This window comes from Oncorhynchus mykiss, chromosome 2, assembly GCF_057628025.1.
Source record: "Oncorhynchus mykiss isolate SJ-2025 chromosome 2, ASM5762802v1, whole genome shotgun sequence".
Classification (NCBI taxonomy): Eukaryota; Metazoa; Chordata; class Actinopteri; order Salmoniformes; family Salmonidae; genus Oncorhynchus; species Oncorhynchus mykiss.
This window is the reverse complement of record NC_143023.1, coordinates 102,894,103-102,909,047: the sequence shown is the minus strand read 5'-3', so window position 1 is coordinate 102,909,047 and position 14,945 is coordinate 102,894,103. Positions and strand designations below refer to the sequence as shown.

Here is a 14,945-nt window from a genome sequence, read left to right as displayed (position 1 = left end):
AGGGGCTACTGTGCGTGTGAGCGAATTACACAGATGAGAGACAGCAACCAACCAACCAAGCCGACAAGAGCTATGGCTTTGTTATTTATCATTGTAATGTGATGATGTAGTACCTGTCTTGACTGCATCAAACCTGCAGAAGCTAATTGAGCTAGCTAGCTAGGCTAATTATCATCCAATATGATGACGAAATACCTTTCTTGACTACATCAAACCTGGAGAAGCTAATTAAGCTAGCTAGCTAGGCTAATTATCATCCAATATGATGATGTAGTACCTTTCTTGACTGCATCAAACCTGGAGAAGCTAATTAAGCTAGCTAACTAGGCTAATTGAGGCTGTATGCGCTTCCTTGTCCCAGGACCTCCACATCTGGCTTCTTCATCTGCGGGATCGTCTGAGACCAGCCACCCGAACATCTGATGAAACTCTCCGTAAATAATTCTAATTTTCTGGGCCTGGCTCTGCGGTGGGTGGGGCCTGGCTCCCCAGTGGGTGGGCCTATGCTCTCCCAGTCCCACCCATGGCTGTGCCTCTGCCCAGTCATGTAAAATCTATAGATTAGGGCCTAATTTATTTATTTCAATTGACTGATTTCCTTATATGAAACGTAAACTCAGTAAAATCTTAAAAATTGTTGCATGTTGAATTTATATATTTTTGTTCAGTACACAGTCCCTTGACTTTCTCAAAATGTTATTGTGTTACAGCCTGAAATTTAAATAAAGTTGAGATGTTTTGTCACTGGCCTACACACAATACCCATAATGTCAATAATGTCAAAGTGGAATTATGTTTGATTCATTAAAAGTGAAAAGCTGAAATGTCTTGAGTCAATATGTAGTCAACCCCTTTGTTGTGACAAGCCTAAATAAGTTCAGGAGTAAAAATATACTTAACAAGTTACATAGTAAAGTTTCATGGACATGTGTGAAATTGTGTTTAAGATAACTACCTCATCTCTGTACTCCACACATACAATTATCTGTAATGTCCCTCAGTCGAGCAGTGAATTTCAAACACAGATTCAACCACAAAGACCAGGGAGGTTTTCCACTGCCTTGTAAAGAAGGGCACCTATTGGTTGATGGGTAAAATTAAAAAAAAAAAAAAAAAAGCAGACATTGAATATCCCTTTGAGCATGGTGCAGTTATTAATTACACTTTGGATGGTGTATCAATATGGCAGTAATATGGCCCAGTCACTACAGGCGTCCTTCCTAACTCAGTTGCCAGGGAAGAAGGAAACCACTTGGGGATTTACCCGAGAGCGATGAATAGAAAACTACTTCCAGTTAATAATCTGGTATTAGCGGACGGAGCGTAACATGTACAGCCCTAGTCTACAGCCCTAGACCACAGCCCTAGACCACAGCCCTAGACCACAGCCCTAGACTACAGCCCTAGTCTACAGCCCTAGTCTACAGCCCTAGACCACAGCCCTTGTCTACAGCCCTAGTCTACAGCCCTAGTCTACAGCCCTAGTCTACAGCCCTAGACCACAGCCCTAGACCACAGCCCTAGTCCACAGCCCTAGTCTACAGCCCTAGTCTACAGCCCTAGACTACAGCCCTAGACTACAGCCCTAGACTACAGCCCTAGTCTACAGCCCTAGACTACAGCCCTAGACTACAGCCCTAGTCTACAGCCCTAGTCTACAGCCCTAGACTACAGCCCTAGACTACAGCCCTAGACTACAGCCCTAGTCTACAGCCCTAGACTACAGCCCTAGACCACAGCCCTAGACCACAGCCCTAGTCTACAGTAGCCCACAACACAAACATAACTGTTCTATGAAGAGCCTTGGATCTGACAGCAGGATGTTTTCACTTTGTCATCATGGGTGTAGATGTATCAGAAAAAAATATTATATTTCATCCATTTTGAATTTAGGCTGTAACACAACAAAATGTGGAATAATTCAAGGGGTATGAATTCTTTATGAAGGCAATGTATTTGTGGATATTATGCCGATATGGGATACAGTATTTTTTAGGCTAGTATTGCCGATATCGATAGCAAAACAAGTACGTTTAAATGGCGAGGACTACAAACACATTCCATTGATTAACTGATACGTTATTGATCCCAAAAGGATATTAACCTACCTGCAGGTACTCAAAGGCGGTGCGTACGTCGCCGTGCTGGGTCATGTGATCGATGAGGGTCTTGAGGAAGCCGTGGGTCTGGACGGTCTGCGTGTCACACACCAGGGCCAGGTGACGTCTGGCTCGAGTCACCGCCACGTTGATCCTCCGGTCTTCAGCTAAGAACCCTATCTCACCTGAAGGAGAGATGGAACTTAGTACATCAGCACATTGGTAGAAATTTGGCGACACACACACACAAAAACAAACACTAGTTTACCTTTCCTGTTAGATCTGACCAAGGTCAGCACCACAGCCTCCTTCTCTCTACCCTGGAAGCCGTCTACAGACTTGATCTCCAGATCAGGATGTCTCGCTGAGAGACGCTGACGCAGGAGATCCACCTAAACACAGACAAGAACATAAACAGCCTCTGCACCTTCTGTCACAAACGTTTCAGATCAAGGCTTACTGGGCTCTGGAAAACTCAACTGATCTCCACAAAAAAATGTAGCTAAAAGTTCAATAGTGCAGAAAGCAGCCCTGACTCACCTGCAGATTGTAAGGGGCAATAACAGCGATGTCTTTAGGTTTCACCCCAGCTTCAGTCAACGCTTTGATGTGCAGTTCCACAATGTCCACCTCACCTGTTTGACAGAAGACGAGTTCATCACAATTAGTTTATTAGATGTCAGCACCTCACACGAGTCCTAAGAAGACAACATACCCGAGTGAGTTTCCTCTTAGTTTAGACTAGGTCATATTGTGTTGAGCTAGGGGACATTTTGGTTTGGTAGTAGTAAAAATAAAATAAAATAAACATGCTCACAACATAAAAACAACAACCAACAGGAAATAGGACACATATCATTTAGAAAGCCGACCTTGGTTTCCTTTGGACTGTTCGTCTGTCACCTCCATCTCACTAAGTCCACAGCCTGCTGTGTCTATGAGGAGGAGAGGGGTGCTGGTCTCTTCAACACTGGCTACTCCTGGGAGATCTCTGTTCAGGGGAAAGAGCCATGTTAGAACTGGGTTCCTTACAGGGTTTGGGGTCAATTCCATTTCAATCCAGGAATTAACTGAAAGTCTAGAATGAAATTCCAAATTGGACTTCCAGTTTAATTACAGAACTCACTGATTTCAAATGGAATTGAACCCTACCCTGATCCTAAACTCTCATTAAAATGTCTACTCATTTGATGTGAGATAAATGGGCTGTGTTTACACAGGCAGCCGAATTCTGATCCTTTGACTAATTATTGATATTTTGACCAAATCTGACCAATACTTGGGCAAAAAGAACCTGAATTAGGCTGCCGGTGTAAACGTAGCCAAAAGGAGTCCGTTGTTACTTGAGCAGGTGTTTCTCCACTGAGCTGTGTGCGACGAGTTGACCCTGGTACATCTGTTCTGAGGCCCAGGTCATGATGTCACTGTTCATACGGTACTGCACTGTCAGCATCCTGACTACGGAGTCGCCATACTTCAGGATCAACCTCTCCATCAGGCTGACAGACAGGCCTTTAGATGCAGCCCTGGATGAGAAAAAAAAATGTATTGATTGAAATCCAAGTACCATTTGAAATATGGCAAAAAGTAAAAAGCCACGAGCAAGGAATGACACATGGATCTATGGAACTATTTACATGGCAGGTATGACTGGGGACAGTCAGAACCCACTACCATCACCTGTGGAGCCCCAAGCAGGGCTTGAGAATAACTAGCTTATAAATAACGTGGCTGCATACACGGGGTACCAGGTAATAACTTGACTATATACACGGGGTACCAGGTAATAATGTGGCTGCATACACGGGGTACCAGGTAATAATGTGGCTGCATACACGGGGTACCAGGTAATAACTTGGCTATATACATTGGGTACCAGGTAATAACTTGGCTATATACACTGGGTACCAGGTAATAACTTGGCTATTATATACACTGGGTACCAGGTAATAACTTGGCTATTATATACACTGGGTACCAGGTAATAACTTGGCTATTATATACACTGGGTACCAGGTAATAACTTGGCTATATACACTGGGTACCAGGTAATAACTTGGCTATTATATACACTGGGTACCAGGTAATAACTTGGCTATATACACTGGGTACCAGGTAATAACTTGGCTATATACACAGGGTACCAGGTAATAACTTGGCTATATACACAGGGTACCAGGTAATAACTTGGCTATATACACAGGGTACCAGTACTGAGTCAATGTGCAGGGGTACGAGGTAATTTACGTAAATATGAACGTATTGATAGCGATAAAGTGACTAGGCAACAGGATAAACAGTAACAGCAGCAAATGTGATAATCTAACATATTTGCAAAAAAGGGTCAATGCAGATTGTTAAATAGTTAGTCTGGGTAGCTATTGGTTTACCACTTATCAGTCTTATGGGCAAAAAGTAAAACGACACGAGCAAGGAATGACACATGGATCTATGGAACTATTTACATGGCAGGTATGACTGGGGACAGTCAGGTGGTAGAAACTGTTCAGACTCAGTGCATCGATACCGCAGATTCTGTTGACATAGTCGAGGCACGGTTCGTTCACAAGAACGGACAGAAGGCCAGAGCACATTACCCACCTTCTGAGATGAGCCAGTCAGCACTTTGAAACTATCTAACCATTAAGGTTTTACCTGGATGTTTTATGCCATTTTATGAGGCATGTCTTACCTTGTTTCAAAGTAGCCTGGCCAAAATCCTGGTTTCAAAGTAGACTAGCCAAAATCCTTGTTTCAAAGTAGCCTAGCCAAAATCCTTGTTTCAAAGTAGCCTAGCCAAAATCCTGGTTTCAAAGTAGCCTAGCCAAAATCCTTGTTTCAAAGTAGCCTAGCCAAAATCCTGGTTTCAAAGTAGCCTAGCCAAAATCCTGGTTTCAAAGTAGCCTAGCCAAAATCCTTGTTTCAAAGTAGCCTAGCCAAAATCCTGGTTTCAAAGTAGCCTAGCCAAAATCCTGGTTTCAAAGTAGCCTAGCCAAAATCCTTGTTTCAAAGTAGCCTAGCCAAAATCCTGGTTTCAAAGTAGCCTAGCCAAAATCCTGGTTTCAAAGTAGCCTAGCCAAAATCCTGGTTTCAAAGTAGCCTAGCCAAAATCCTGGTTTCAAAGTAGCCTAGCCAAAATCCTGGTTTCAAAGTAGCCTAGCCAAAATCCTGGTTTCAAAGTAGCCTAGCCAAAATCCTGGTTTCAAAGTAGCCTAGCCAAAATCCTGGTTTCAAAGTAGCCTAGCCAAAATCCAACCATATAAATGCTGAGGGAATGACTGTATTAACATTTACTGCGATTAAAAACAGTTTTTCTCTCATGTTCTATTGGTTTACAAATCAACGTTCTTTCAATATCCAGCAGCCAAAGGCAACCCCTGCTAGTTGTTGCATCTTCAGATATTTCCTCTACATTTCTAACAAATGTCATCTCGGTCTCATTAAACTGCTATCATGTGCGGTACTCTTTGAGAACTGTGTTTTTCCGCAAGTTGCATTTTGGAACAATTGCGCAAAGCATTGTGGGCATTGCTGCGCTTTAATACGAAGCAATAATAGTTTATCAACACTTTAAGCTAAACGTTCTGATCTGTGACATCATCTTTGTTGCTTTAAAAAAAAAATGGAGTTGATTGTCCCTGAACCGTCCCAGATACACGCTGCTCAAAAAAAATAAAGGGAACACTTAAACAACACAATGTAACTCCAAGTCGTCCCAGATATATTTTTTATATATTATATTATATTTTATTCAGGAAGATGAGACACCTTTCATTTTAAGCCCTCAATGTTCTGTTTTAGGCCCAATCTTATTCCTTATCTACATGCACCCCAATGGTCTCCAAAAAAATCTAAATGTGTCCAATTCCACTGACTATACACAGAGCAACATATCTTTGTTGGTGGGACCAATAAGAAGAGCTGATATTTACGTGTGAGACTTGATGGTGGGTGGCAGCTGCTTGTAATCTCCAGCCAGGATACACTTCCTGCCTCGGAGCAGAGCGATCCAGCAGGAGCTCTCCAACGCCTGGGCACACTCATCGATCACCACCCAGTCAAAATGGTCTACAGGTAGGTTCTTCAGAGGGCCACCATCATTAGCACCTGCAGACAACACAGACAGGTAATATTAACTGTTCACTAGGACACCATCCAGTCAAAACGGAGACATAGGGTTGTGTTCATTAGGCACCAAAGGGAAGAAAACGGACTGAAATAGGAAGGGGCTACCAGGACTCAGAAATTCACATTTTCCTTTTATGTTGCAAAACAATTTTGAAACGTTTTATAGTGTGTGTCCTAATGAACAACTGTTGATATCCACCATCACTCACCTGTGTTAGTGGCTAGAACAACATCAGCACGTTTGAGGACCTCAGCAATGGCTGTAGCTTCCCTGGTCCTCAGCTCTTTCCTCAGCTCTCCTACCTCCCTCTTCAGGTGGATCCGATCTCGTTTGTCATTCATCTTCTTCATCCCCATCTTCACCATACATTGAGAAAACACAAAAATATCAAACCTAGAAGTCTTCCAATACATTATGAAAAATACAAGGAGAAAATTACCTTATTGTCTAAGTCAAAAAGTCTTTCACAAATAAAAATAAAAAGTGTGTAAAGCTGTCATCAAGGAAAAGGGTGGCTACTTTGAAGAATCTCAAATATAAAATATATTTTGATTAACACTTTTTTGGTTACTACATGATTCCATGTGTTATTTCATAGTTTTGATGTTTTCACCATTATTCTACAATGTAGAAAATAGTAAAAATAAAGAAAAACCCTGGAATGAGTCGATGTGTCCAAACTTTTGACTGGTACTGTGTTACAGTAATTTCTGATACCAAAATATCTGTTATCATCATTTACCAGTCAAATAATTAGAGACCATGTTGGTGTAGCCCTACTGGAAATACATCATACTCGCATAAAGATGTGATTATCATTGACGCCACATATATAATAATATGATCAATACTTACAAAAGCTTTGTCGATGTCTTTGCGTATGTCGGCGATGATGTTGGTGTTGTCACTGTGAGCGAGGACGGCGTCTAGCGAGTGTTTCTGAATGGACTCTAGCAGGCGGGCAGGGTGGCCCAGTCTCAGGACCTTAGCTTTGGCCTTAGCCAGGCGCTCAACCAGGTTATCCACGGCCACGTTAGAACCAGCACAGCACAGGACCTACAGGACAAACAGAGAAAATCAAATCAAATTTTATTTGTCACATACACATGGTTAGCAGATGTTAATGCGAGTGTAGCGAAATGCTTGTGCTTCTAGTTCCGACAATGCAGTAATAACCAACAAGTAATCTAACTAACAATTCCAAAACTACTGTCTTGTACACAAGTGTAAAGGGATAAAGAATATGTACATAAAGATATATGAATGAGTGATGGTACAGAGCAGCATAGGCAAGATACAGTAGATGGTATAGAGTACAGTATATACATATGAGATGAGTATGTAAACAAAGTGGCTAGTGATACATGTGTTACATAAGAAAGACATTCAAATAAAATGACAGTAAAATGCTTACTTATACAAGCCCTTAAAAATGCAGTTCAATAAATAGTTTAGAAAATATTTAATAAATAAAGTAAAAAAAGTAACAACAAAATAACAATAACGAGGCTATACATGTACAGGGGGTGGCGGAACCGAGTCAATGCGCGGGGTTGGGTGACAATTTTTAGGGCCTTCCTCTGACGTGGCCGTTTACATACCCTACATTACTCATCTCATATGTATATACTGTACTCCATACCATCTACTGCATCTTGCCATCTTTATGTAATACATGTATCACTAGCCACTTTAAACTATGCCACTTTGTTTACATACTCATCTCATATGTATATACTGTACTCGATACCATCTACTGTATCTTGCCTATGCCGCTCTGTACCATCACTCATTCATATATCTTTATGTACATATTCTTTATCCCCTTACACTTGTGTCTATAAGGTAGTAGTTTTGGAATTGTTAGCTAGATTACTTGTTATTACTGCATTGTCGGAACTGGAAGCACAAGCATTTCGCTACACTCGCATTAACATCTGCTAACCATGTGTATGTGACAAATTTGATTTGATTTGACACCGCCTGATAGAATAGGGCCTTCTGACACCGCCTGATAGAATAGGGCCTTCTGACACCGCCTGATAGAATAGGGCCTTCTGACACCGCCTGATAGAGGTCCTGCCAGGAAGCTTGGCCCAGTGATGAACTGGGCCGTAAGCACTGTAGCGCCTTGTGGTCAGATGCCAAGCAGTTGCCATACAAGGCGGTGATGCAACCGCTCAGGATGCCCTCGATGGTGCACCTTTTGAGGATCTGGGGACCCATGACAAATCTTTTCAGTCTGCTGAGGGGGAAAGGTGTTGCAGTGACCTCTTCTTGACTGTCTTGGTGCGTTTGGACCATAATAGTTTGTTGGTGATGTGGACACCAAGGAACTTGAAGCTCTCAACCTGCTCCACTACAGCCCCGTTGATAAGAATGGGGGCGTGATCAGCCCTCCTTCTCCTGTAGTCCAAGATCCGTTCCTTTGTCTAGATCACGTTGAGGGACAGGTTGTTGTCCTGGCACCACACTGCCAGGTCTCTGACCTCCCTATAGGCTGTCTCATTGTTGTTGGTGATCAGGCCTATCACCAGTGTCGTCAGAAAACTTAATGATTGTGTTGGAGTCGTGCCTGGCCATGCAATCGTGGGTGAACAGGGAGTACAGGAGCAGACTGAGCAAGCACCCCTGAGGGGCCCCTGTGTTGAGGATCAGTGTGGCAGATGTGTTGTTGCCTACCCTTACCACCTGGGGGCGGCCCATCAGGAAGTCCAGGATCCAGTTGCAGAGGGTCCCAGGGCACTATGGTGTTGAACGCTGAGCTGTTGTCAATGAATAGCATTCTCACATAGGTGTTCCTTTTGTCCTGGTAGGAAAGGGCAGTGTGGAGTGTGATTGAGAGTGCGTCATCTGTGGATCTGTTAGGGCGGTAGTCATTTAGGCAGGTTACCTTCGCTTTCTTGGGCACAGTACTAGGGCGGTCTGCTTGAAACATGTTGGTATTACAGACTCAGTCAGGGAGAGGTTGAAAATGTCAGTTAAGAAACTTGCCAGTTGGTCAGCGCATGCTCTGAGCAGGGGACGTCCTGGTAATCCATCTGGCCCTGTGGCCTTGTGAATGTTGACCTGTTTAAAGGTCTTGATCACATCTTCTACTGAGAGCGTTATCACACAGTCGTCCGGTACAGCTGGAGCTCTCATGCATGTTTCAGTGTTACTTGCTTCGAAGCGAGCATAAAATAGATTTAGCTCGTCTGGCTCGCATCACTGGGCAGCTCGCGTCTGCGTTTCCCTTTGTGGACTTAAAGCCCTGACACATCCGCCGAGCGTTATTGCCGGTGTAGTAGGATCTTAGTCCTGTATAGACGCTTGGCCTGTTTGATGGTTAGTCTGAGGACGTAGCGGGATTTATTATAAGCGTCCGGATTAGTCCCCCGCTCATTTAAAGCGGCTGCTCTAGCCTTTAGCTCAGTGTAGATCTTGCCTGTGATCCATGGCTTCTGGTTGCGGTATGTAGCTCGGTTACCAATTAGAGTCAAAATCTGGTGTGACTAACAAAACAATCAAGCCATTATTATGATTACAAAGGATTACCTAAACCATATTTAAAGGGATTACCTAAACCATATTTAAAGGGATTACCTAAACCATATTTAAAGGGATTACCTAAACCATATTTAAAGGGATTACCTAAACCATATTTAAAGGGATTACCTAAACCATATTTAAAGGGATTACCTAAACCATATTTAAAGGGATTACCTAAACCATATTTAAAGGGATTACCTAAACCATATTTAAAGGGATTACCTAAACCATATTTAAAGGGATTACCTAAACCATATTTAAAGGGATTACCTAAACCATATTTAAAGGGATTACCTAAACCATATTTAAAGCCAGATTCTGCAGATTCTTTTCAATATAACATATTGACTTGTTTGCTATAAGATTGCCAGTAGTGTGGGAGAAAGATGTACATATAGGGAGGAACATAATACTGTAACACAAGAGAAAGATACACTTAAGAGTGCATTTGCCATTCTGGTAAAATGCATTGTCTATTGTACAGGACAGGAGGCCAGAGTAAGGCCATGAGAGTATAGGACAACTGGACACACAAGATAGAGGAGACACATAGTCTACTGATCCTAGATAAAACACATACAAAAGAACGCATTAAGCTAAGTGCAGGGACAAAGCAAGCCTATAGAATAAAGGAATGTATAGTATTTTTAGGACAAAGCAAGGGTCTTGCCACCATTATAATCTGACGAAAAGCAGATATGGGCGTTATTGGGCGTGAACAAGCAGGAAGCCTGAACTAAAAAGAGAATGGTAGGCAGAAGAATTAGGGGAAGTATGCTTATCTGCATATGGGTTGGACCCATATGCTATATGTGTATAAATGCAGGCTTTGGGAAGCGGTGTGTGTTCCGCGGACCACTCCGGCTTGCTTTACGTTGTATTAAAAGCCTATATTGATTTCACAAGTTCTTGCAAGTGTCATATTTGAACCGATTTTCTACGACAGTAGTTGATAATGGTCTTGATAAGAATGGACCAATGACACTCTACCTTCTGTCCCCGTTTGACCACTTGTAGGATGATTTCCACCACAGTGGTTGTCTTGCCGGTGCCTGGTGGCCCGTGTATTACAGCTACCTCTCTCTGAGACAGAGCAAAGGACACCGCCTGTCTCTGAGACTCATCCAGACCACTGTTCAGGAAAGACAGATCATCTGAACAAAGAAGAGCGATAATTGTCAATATTATAATTGCATCTGAGTTTTTTTTTTTTTTGTTTTGTTTTGTGAATATTTTTTCTGATGTCCAAAATCACAAAGGCAAATCATTTTCACATTCTTCTATTTCAGAGAGTATAATTCCAGCTCTGATGTGATACAGTAAGCTCATAACATATTCCTGAGAGGAAGCCTTACTTGGTTGTGATATCGAGCCAGGTTCTGAATAGCCAAAGAGAACGCTGATCAAATCCGAGGCTGGTCCACTGCTGTACCCATTCAGAGTGTTCAAGGCCCTGCGGACAACAAGTAATGGAATAGGTAAGGATTAGAGTCAGAGTTAGGTTAGTGTTAAGACAAGGGTAACGGTTAAGCTCAGGCATAGGTTCTCTTACTAACTTTTTCATGCGTTTGTACGTGACATCGTTAGCCAGCTTCATGAGGTTGTACAGAGCGTCTGTGTCCAGGTTGAGTCCGTCCGGCGAGTCCTCACAGGCCACGGTGACAGCTGACTGACTGATGCGGGTCACGACACCAGTGCACAGCTGGGAGGACGGCTTACAGCCATCCAGGTCATACAGACCCACTATGTCTCCTGCAACCACAGACAAAACCAATCAGAGAGTTAGTGATTTAGTTCAGTCTATGTAAATAGCCTTTTCATAGACCAGTATGTGCTTTTTGCCAACTCCTATGGCCATAGGACGTTCTTACCGGGACCAAAGTTGTTGCTAGGCAGCACAGAGACACCCATGTGCTTTCTGGGTTCCAGAAGGAGGAGTGATCGTCCATAAAGGCCAGTTGACTGGCTTCCTATCTGCAGCTTCAGGAGACAAACGCCTTTACTCTGGAGATCTTTCAGAGAGACATTCTCCTGCCATAGCCTGCAGGTACACAACAAGAGGAAACATTCAGAACACTGCAATGTCCTCAATGAGGGAATTCATTTAGCAACCAACACAATGCATTCTGAACAAAACATCTTTAAAAACAACAACAGAAAGGAAACATGGGTAGTTTTGCATGGTTCCGTTGGATGGGGTCTTCAATAGAAAACGACACTGGTTATGGAAGGGGCCAGGGGCCACATTCTGGCTCCTGTGGGGGCCAGGGGGCCACATTCTGGCTCCTGTGGGGGCCACATTCTGGCTCCTGTGGGGGCCACATTCTGGCTCCTGTGGGGGCCAGGGGCCACATTCTGGCTCCTGTGGGGGCCACATTCTGGCTCCTGTGGGGGCCACATTCTGGCTCCTGTGGGGGCCACATTCTGGCTCCTGTGGGGGCCACATTCTGGCTCCTACATTCTGGCTCCTGTGGGGGCCACATTCTGGCTCCTGGGGGCCACATGTATGACGCATTGTGACCTAAAAGGCTAAACTGATGTTAACTCAACACTGAGACACTTGTATTGTACACTTGTAGTCGGACGTGAAGGATTTTCGTCAGACACCGACAAGGCCCAAATCCCCATCATTCGCATGTTGAAGAGACAGAGATATAGGGGTCGTAGGTGCCTTGGAAGTATCTGCCTCTACCATCAGTCCTATTAGCCAACGTGCAATCATTGGATAATAAACTGGATGAGTTCCGATCAACACTATCCTACCAACGCGACATTAAAAACTGTAATATCTTGTGTTTCACCGAGTCGTGGCTGAACGACAACATGGATAACATACAGCAGGCTGGGTTTTCGGTGCATTGGCAAGAGAGAACAGCTGCCTCCGGTAAGACGAGGTGTGGTGGTGTGTGTCTATTTGTCAATAACAGCTGGTGCATGAAATCTAATATTAATGAAGTCTCAATACTCGCCTGAGGTAGAGTCCCTTATGATAAGCTGTAGACCACACTATCTACCAAGAGAGTTTTCATCTAGATTATTTGTAGCCATCTATTTACCACCACAAACCGATGCTGGCATTAAGACTGCACTCAATGTATAAGGCCATAAGCAAACACGAACATTTTCACCCAGAGGCGGTGCTCCTAGTGGCCGGGGACTTTAATGCAGGGAATCTTAAATCTGTTTTACCTCATTTCTACCAGCATGTTAAATGTGCAACCAGAGAAGAAAAATAAATAAAAATGTAACTCTACACCACCTTTACTCCACACACAGAGATGCGTACAAAGCTCTCCCTCACCCTTCATTTGGAAAATCTGACCATAATGCTACCCTCCTGATTCCTGGTTACAAGCAATAACTAAAGCAGGAAGTACCAGTGACTCGCTCAATACGGAAGTGGTCAGATGACGCAGATGCTAAGCTACAGGACTGTTTTGCTAGCACAGACTGGAATATGTTCCGGGATTCTTCCGATGGCATTGAGGAGTACACCACATCAGTCACCGGCTTCATTAATAAGTGCATCGATGACATCATACCCCAACCAGAAGCCATGGATTACAGGCAACATCCGCACTGAGCTAAAGGTTAGAGCTGCCGCTTTCAAGGAGCAGGAGACTAACAGGCTGACTACACCACTCGCATCACGCACGCAAGCGTTGCAAAATAGATTTCGAAATGTTATTCAATTATTGTGCCAACGAGCGTTGTCAAGGGCTAAAATAGAAGTCAGTTCTGTTTCTGAAGCAGATTGCGCTGCAAGTCTCCTCCTCTCCCATCTCCTCATTGGTTTATAGAAGCAGGTACCCATGTGCCATCTCCTCATTGGTTATACCCATGTGGGTGACTGAAAGACGAACGATGTCGATGGCGGTAATTTATGAACGTTGCCAATCGCAAGATAAAGTCAAGAGAAGAAAAAGCCTAGAAGGAGAAGAGATGACTAGTTACGATTCGGTTGACCGTTTTATGTGTGGATTAATTGTCAGAGTAGAGGACCTTGTGCATTTCAGGTAAAATAACAACTCAATGTTTATATCCCCGGACAAATTAGCTAGCAACAGCAAGCTAGCTAAATAGGACACATTAGCTAGCATGTGCAAGCTAGCTAGCTAAATTGCCACACATGTTTAATGCTTTTCGAAACCTGCCACCAAATTAATGTAATTGGTTCAGAGTTTGTTTTGATCATTTAACCTGCGTGTCGTGATTGCGTTTGGTGTGGGGGGACAAAATAAATTTATGCACGATGATGCGCATGCGCAGCCGGTTTGGGTTCCACGTAATCCGGACGCTTATAAGAAATCCCACTATGCCCTCCGAAGAACCATCAAACAGGCAAAGCATCAATACAGGACTAAGATTGAATCCTACTACACCGGCTTCGACGGTCATCGGATGTTTCAGGGCTCACAAACTATTACGGACTACAAAGAGAAGCACAGTTTTGAGCTGCCCAGTGACACGATCCTACCAGACAATCTAAATGACTTCAATACGCCCTTCGAGGCAAGCAACACAGAAGCATGCATGAGAGCACCAGCTGTTCCGGACGAGTGTGTGATCATGCTCTCCATAGCCGATGCGAACAAGACCTTTCACAAGGCCGCAGGGCCAGACAGATTACCAAGATGTGTGCTTCAAGCATGCACAGACCAACCGGCATGTGTCTTCACAGACATTTTCAATCTGTCCCGAATCAAATCTATTATACCAACATGTTTCAAGCAGACCACCATAGTGCCGAAGAACACGAAGGTAACCTGCTTAAATAACTACCAACCTGTAGCACTCACGTTTGTAGTCATGAAGTGGCTTGAATGGCTGGTCATGGCTCACACCATTATCCCAGAAACCCTAGACCCACTCCAAATTGCATACCGCCCCCCAAAAATCCACGGATAATGCAATCGTCATTGCACTCCACCCTGCCCTTTCCCACCTGCACAAAAGGAACACCAACGTGAGAATGCTATTCATTGACCAGTTCAGAGTTCAACACCATAGTGCCCTCTAAGCTAATCAATAAGCTAAGGACCCTGGGACTAAACACCTGCCATGCTGATCCTCAACACTGGGGCCCCTCAGGGGTGCGTGCTTAATCCCCTCCTGTACTCCCTGTTCACCCACGACTGCGTAGCCAAACACGACTCCAACACCATCATTAAGTTTGCTGATGACAC

The 14,945-nt window shown here is 43.7% G+C and overlaps 1 protein-coding gene across 1 annotated transcript in view; it reads right to left on the bottom strand.

Annotated features, from left to right (window-relative positions):
• The window catches only part of ighmbp2 (immunoglobulin mu DNA binding protein 2), a 30,218-nt gene that overhangs the window by 10,996 nt on the left and 4,277 nt on the right, over nt 1-14,945 (bottom strand). The window contains exons 3-14 of the mRNA XM_021578827.3: nt 11,631-11,800; nt 11,316-11,511; nt 11,115-11,212; nt 10,750-10,913; nt 7,084-7,284; nt 6,437-6,584; nt 6,032-6,206; nt 3,443-3,625; nt 2,972-3,090; nt 2,640-2,734; nt 2,368-2,491; nt 2,109-2,284 (exon numbers count right to left, since the gene is read on the bottom strand). Coding sequence (XP_021434502.3) covers nt 2,109-2,284; nt 2,368-2,491; nt 2,640-2,734; nt 2,972-3,090; nt 3,443-3,625; nt 6,032-6,206; nt 6,437-6,584; nt 7,084-7,284; nt 10,750-10,913; nt 11,115-11,212; nt 11,316-11,511; nt 11,631-11,800 — 1,849 coding nt within the window. The remainder of the gene's footprint in view (nt 1-2,108; nt 2,285-2,367; nt 2,492-2,639; nt 2,735-2,971; nt 3,091-3,442; nt 3,626-6,031; nt 6,207-6,436; nt 6,585-7,083; nt 7,285-10,749; nt 10,914-11,114; nt 11,213-11,315; nt 11,512-11,630; nt 11,801-14,945) is intronic.